The 6,000-nt window shown below is 40.4% G+C and overlaps 1 protein-coding gene across 1 annotated transcript; it reads right to left on the bottom strand.

The window, feature by feature from the left end:
• Nucleotides 1–3,611: 3,611 nt before the first annotated feature.
• LOC147235201 (dynein regulatory complex subunit 10-like) lies at nt 3,612–4,817 on the bottom strand. The gene has a single exon (XM_086177889.1). The coding sequence runs from the start codon at nt 4,815–4,817 to the stop codon at nt 3,612–3,614; it is 1,206 nt and encodes a 401-aa protein (XP_086034015.1).
• Between the last annotated feature and the right edge of the window lie 1,183 nt (nt 4,818–6,000).

Genomic DNA, 6,000 nt, shown 5'->3' with positions numbered 1-6,000 from the left:
ATTAGTAATTATCTATGATTATTAGGAATCAAATTTATCAGGATATAATTAACTCAAGAATTATATCAACCTTCATCCGGGGAACCACCAGCAAAGCTGGAAAATAATCACCTAATAAATGGAACGCAGTCTCAAGAATAGGTTATTTATCTAAAAAAAAAATCAACATTTAATAATAATTTTTTAGATGAATAAGGTGTAAGTTTGAGCACTGACCCTGTCATGCAGTCTTGTCACAATATGCGCTCATAAAATACCAGGAAACTCCTTTTAAAATCTAATAAATGTTTATAACAATCCAAAGTGTGTGTGTGTGTGTGTGTGTGTGTGACCGGGTCAGTGCTCGAATCTTATTCATCTAAAGTATCATTATTTTTGAAAACTTATTTCTAGCTAATGCCCTTTTTTGAGACTGTATTCCATTATTTGGTTATTATTTTCCATTTGGTGCCATGAGCAAAGGTTAATCCAAATTTTCAATAATATTCCAATAACGTGATTAATAATCATCATTGATCATTTTTAGTTATTCTAACAAACTCTCGCTCCACTCACTGCACAACATGTGAGGCCAGAGTACAACAGCGCACAACAACATTACACAACTTCCGCTCTTGGGTTAACTTATCTGAAGAGTATTGATCGATTTTTATGTTTTTTGTTGTTTGTTTTTTTTGGCCCAAGCTGTTATTGTTCCAATATTTCAACTTTTAACTGACATTCTACATCTTATGCAGTCATTGTTTACATTTTTTCCATACGCATACTGCACTTTAAATGCCAGTAATCACAACAGACTGCAGACTCGTCCAGCACGCAAGCAAGCAATGCGCTGTGTGCTTTCTCTTGTTTTTCTTTTTGCGTGAAGATGTTTTTGCAATCCCTGGATCACGAAGAAAAATATTTTGTTCAGTGCTATTTGTATACATGGGTGAATTGCATTAAAATTGATGTGGGCAACAGTTACATTGACTGTGCGGCGACTGCCTTGCAAAAAGTGTCCATCTTAAAGACTCACAGTCACCACAATTACAACAACACTGAGGTACCATTTCTGTATCCTAAAGAAAGAGTTTCCTAAAAATCCATCTACACAGGGAGGCAATAAAACCGTACATTACCTACATCGGTAAGGTACTGCAAAATGGACAGTATTCCAGGAATTTCCCTTTCAAGAGGGCGAACAAAACTATTAATTGCTGGATGACACACCATTAGGGTTGCCGGCCCTCTGAGTGTTTATATATTTCCTCTACATGAATGAACATCTCTGGAGTTGAGATGGAGATGTTCTTTTTAGATAAAAAAAAGCTATTTAGTCTTCATTTGGTCAGATGAGGTATCTGGAGAATGCAGTACATTTCCCGCTTTAAGTCATTTCTGAGGGTAATAAGTACAGATCGTCTCTTGGAAAAGAGGCAACAGCTCAGAGAAAAGATATTCGGTGTTAATAGCGCAGCAGGAAGGGGGAACTTTAGCCGGATCAGGAGTCATGGAGAACAGTTCTCAGAAAGGTTAGTAGAATCATAACAGTGGGTTATCCGATAAATGAGTTGGCCATCTGCTTGCTTCCCAGTGAGAGAGCAATTAAATATGACCTGATCTTTATGGTCCATCGCAGCGCCACCTATACAGATTAACCACTCGCTCTCTGGGCAATTTTCCCAACTAACCCGCTTCATGCAGGTGGGAGGAAACCGGAGAACCAGACATGGGTAGAACATGCAGACTCTACACAGAAAGGTCCTCTGTTGGAATCAAACCAGGGTCCATCTGGTTAGGCTGAGGCGCTAACAGCGCTAACCGTTAACGCCTCAGCCAAACCTGTCAGCACGAGATACGATACATGTAAATAAAAAAAAAAAAAAAAAAAAAAAAAAAGCATTTGTTAACAGTACATTTGTCTGACATTTGCTTTGAAAATATAACCAGCTTGGCTTTGAGGGCTCTGATGTTTGCTTGCATTTCCTGCTCAAACCGGTTTCTCCCTGTAGCGTCACGTACAGCTCATTCATGTGTGTCAGTATGTCCACAGTAAATCAGCTAAATCACAACACTAATCTGTGTCATTCAGCTCAGGAAAATTCCCAATTAGCTCCAAAGTTAGCTCATTGATCCAATCATTTACCGATCTTTGGCGGGCCGGATTAAAAAGACCAACGGGCCGGATTTGGCCCGCGGGCCGTAGTTTGCCCACCCCTGCGCTAACCACTGCGCCATCATGCTTGAAATACAGCACACACTGGGGGGAAACACTGGAACGCTTAATATGTAGGATGATTAACACGCAACAGAGGTGAGGAACAGGTTGAAAAAAAAAACTTAAATATATGGGGATGGAATCTGGATTATTCACATTCAAACCTGTTTTAGTTTACCACACTTCACGTCAAAAGTGTTAAGACCAAATATTAATGGCACAATTGCAATAAAAAGAACCTTGATATATTGAGTTTTGATACTACCTATTTTTTTTTTATTTTTTTTTATTTTAATGATTTAAATATTTGATTTGTATTTTTTTAACTAATTAGTAATTGTTTCTAATTAGCATATGACATTGGAGAAGATGATTAATAATGCAAATGCCTCAATTAATGGTAAAACGTTATCACTGCAAATCCTCGGTGAGCTCCATCTTATTTTAAAACCTTTTAAGGAAAGACCGTGCAGTATTAGTGCATCCCTCAGTGAAAAGAAATCTTACCGAGTGAGTTTTTTTACAGAAAAACACAACGTCCTCAAATTACTCACCAGCGTCACACATGGTGGCCCATCAGTTTGAAAATCCCGTGACGATGCGACGCCACAAAAGGGGAAGGACGTTGCGGGCGATGCAGCCGAAAGGCGCCACACTTGTGAACTCCCGATCACCGTGGAAACCTCCGATCCACAGATCGGGACTTAAATGTGCCGAATACGTCCAGATTCCACCGACATAAAAAAAAATGTCCGTGTGAGGAATCGCTGTATCTGTAAAAAAAAAGAAAGGAGCAAATTATATTGTAAAAAAAAGTCAAAATATTCTTGATGGACTTTGTCTTAGATTAAGGTGAAGATGTTTCCTTTTACATCTTTCTTTCATTCTGTTAAGCCAGGGATGCTGTGATGGGGCGGAAATAGGCGTTCTGTGATGTTTCTGTGATCTGCCGCTGCTCCAATACGTTATGCAAGCGGCCTTTTAGATCCTGGCGTCAAATCTGGGACGTTACAAACCATGCAGTGCGGTTTCAGATATTTATGATACAGTTTAAATACCTTAAGCTTAATAGGTAAACAAATAACACAATAAGACGACCCCTGGTTTGATTTGGACACCGTCTGCTTGGAGATACAGGGTTTACGGGTTCCTCCAACAGTCCGAAACCATGCAGAGCGTAAATTTAGACGCTTCATGGCTAAAAAAATTCTTGCATGTGTCGAGATTCGGCCGTGTTATTGACCGGCGACCAGTCCAGGGTGCACCAGTGCAACTGGTAGAACGGATTAATCAATTAAACGTAGCAGTGAAATGCAATCAGAGGTGTTTTTTTTTCGGAAGTTAACATTCCTTACAATAATACGAAGCGCAATCACCCCGGATGCTCGACCACGTTCGTCGCGCCGGGGCTTCATTTCCCCTTCTTCTTTCCTTTTCCCTTTTTGCCCTTTCCTTTTTTTTTGGTTCCCTTCTCTTTTTTGGCTTCTGTAGTCAGATCCTCCGAGGGGGCAGGAGTTACAGTCTCCTTTAATTTTTGTTCCTCCATCTGCTTCTTCATCTCTTCTGCCAGCCGGCGTTTCTCCCAAATGTAATTGCACCTCTCCTCTAAGTCAGCGTAAGGTTTCTCCAGCTCCTTCAGCTCCACTTCCAGCCTTTCATTTTCCGTTTCGTTTTTCTCCAGATCGGGTTGGACCAGTTCGATTTCGTCATCGAAATCATGGAGCAAATTTTCTATTTCCAACTCGATCCTTTCATTCTCCTCGAGGAGCACCCTCTCGTTCTCTCGGTTCTCGATCATCAAATTGTTGAGCTTGATATTTAGGGTGAAAATATCCTTTTGTACAGCGCCTTGCTTCACTTTTGAAGTCTTTATGAGTGACTGGCATTGTTTATCCGCACGAACCATCCAATCATCTTCCGTTGTGTTGTTCTCCCGAAGGGAACTCTCCAGCAACGTGATCTCGTAATTCTTTCGAGCGATATCCGCGTCCCTTTGCTTGATGGTCGCCGCGACTTCTAGTGGGCAACAGCTGGACTTTTTGAAGAAGACCAGTTGTAACTTCTCATCCGGGCTGGTGTCCAGCTTTCCGATCATATGCCAGTGAAATTTCTCAAGACCTCTGATCAGCGTGTACTCGATCTCCTCTAACCGCATTCCAAACTCTGTCCTCAAACTGAAACGGACGTCTTGATTGAATCGGAAAAGCCTCAGCAAATCCTTCACCGAGTTCTTGAAAGCTCTTTCAAGCTGCGACCGCGACGCCTTTTTCGCACCCCCGACTTCTTCTCTTGCGCCGTTTGAATCCTGATCGGGCGTCTTCAGTCTTTCACCCAAGACGTGATGCACTTGTAGGGCTCCTCTCAACTTCACATCACTGTCTGCTACTCCAACTAAGTAGTGGAAAGCGGGAAGTGTGGCGGCAATCTCAATTTGATGGATAGTGTTTTCCAATATTCTGGAGATGCATTGTCCCTCAAGAGAAACCGGCTTCTTCTGCGACAGCTCATGGATTTTCTGATCAACGCTTGATTGGGTATCGGCCTTCTGAGGGCGACCGGGCGACAAGACTCGAGGCTTCGCATTCTCCGTCGTCCCTTTTATCAAGTCTGCGGACATACTGGTATTAAGAGTCCGGCGCTTCGACTCTTAATTTTGCAGGAAGTCTCAAGATATTTTTCTTGAATCTCATATACAATGTTTAATCGTATAAAAGCTGTGTAACAAGGTGCAACATGACAGCATAGTTTTGCATTCTTTGGCATTCTATATCTTGAAATGACAGACGTGAACAATAAAAGAGTCCCGACCATCACAGCACGGCTGCTGTGATGGTCATCCATGTTTGGAAGGCATCAAGTCCAGCTATTCAGAATTGAATTAAGAAAACTCGAAATTCTTAATGTGAGATAAAAAAATAAAAAAAAAAATCACATAACCACGAGTGAAAAATAAACAATATTAGTTACCATCAATTTAAAAATCACATGACACCAATATGTAGCATAACTTGATAGATATATTGTTACGCCTTATATTTTTTTTGCAATCGCTATCAAGTCAACTTTCACGGTTTTAATTCATATATTAAAATCATATAGATCTGTTCGTCTTGTGAAATAACAGAGGACATCGTGATAGCTTGGAGGTAAACTGAGGAAGTGTTTGGAGCATGATGTACAGAATTTTAGCATACGGGTGTTTGTTGCAGAAATAAAACAAATGGATGGATCAGTTTGGGAAGCACTTATTCTATTGATGTCGCTAGCATGGTCGCTAGCTGGGAAATGCTTTTCACGATCATTGTGGCTTTTAAAGTTATAAGACAAACATGCTGCAAGTCACTGATCAATGATCAGCATCGAAATTATGCAAAATTGCTGTCATCTTTTACTTACGATTCAAAGTATACGAATATAGTCTCCTGTCACATAATGAATGCAAGCTATCCGGTTAATACCTTTAAAAAAAAAAAGTGATACGCTGTTTTTTTCCTGCATGTCATTCACCCTCTATCACTGACCTTAGTGACATTGAAGTCATCCCTCACTTTCAAATGTTTTTTTTTTTTTTTTCTATATCCAGCTGTTTTGCTCCCAGTCAGATATGACGTTTAAAGCAATTTTTTTTTCCCCACACATGCATACAGCTTTTGCAGCTGGTTTTGAAGTATAAGCCTCAGAACTGCTAGACTGAATGTAGTCAACGCCTCAAAGCTAACAAATTTACATAACCAACACCCACATTTGAGCTCAACTTTACTGACTAAACACTGGGTTATATTGGTGTTAAATCAACTAAA

Source organism: Fistularia commersonii, chromosome 3 (assembly GCF_037954325.1).
Source record: "Fistularia commersonii isolate RoL2024-O1a breed Wild chromosome 3, RoL_Fcom_v1.0, whole genome shotgun sequence".
Taxonomy (NCBI): domain Eukaryota; kingdom Metazoa; phylum Chordata; class Actinopteri; order Syngnathiformes; family Fistulariidae; genus Fistularia; species Fistularia commersonii.
The sequence above is the reverse complement of the archived record's forward strand: the minus strand, read 5'-3'. Positions and strand labels throughout refer to the sequence as shown.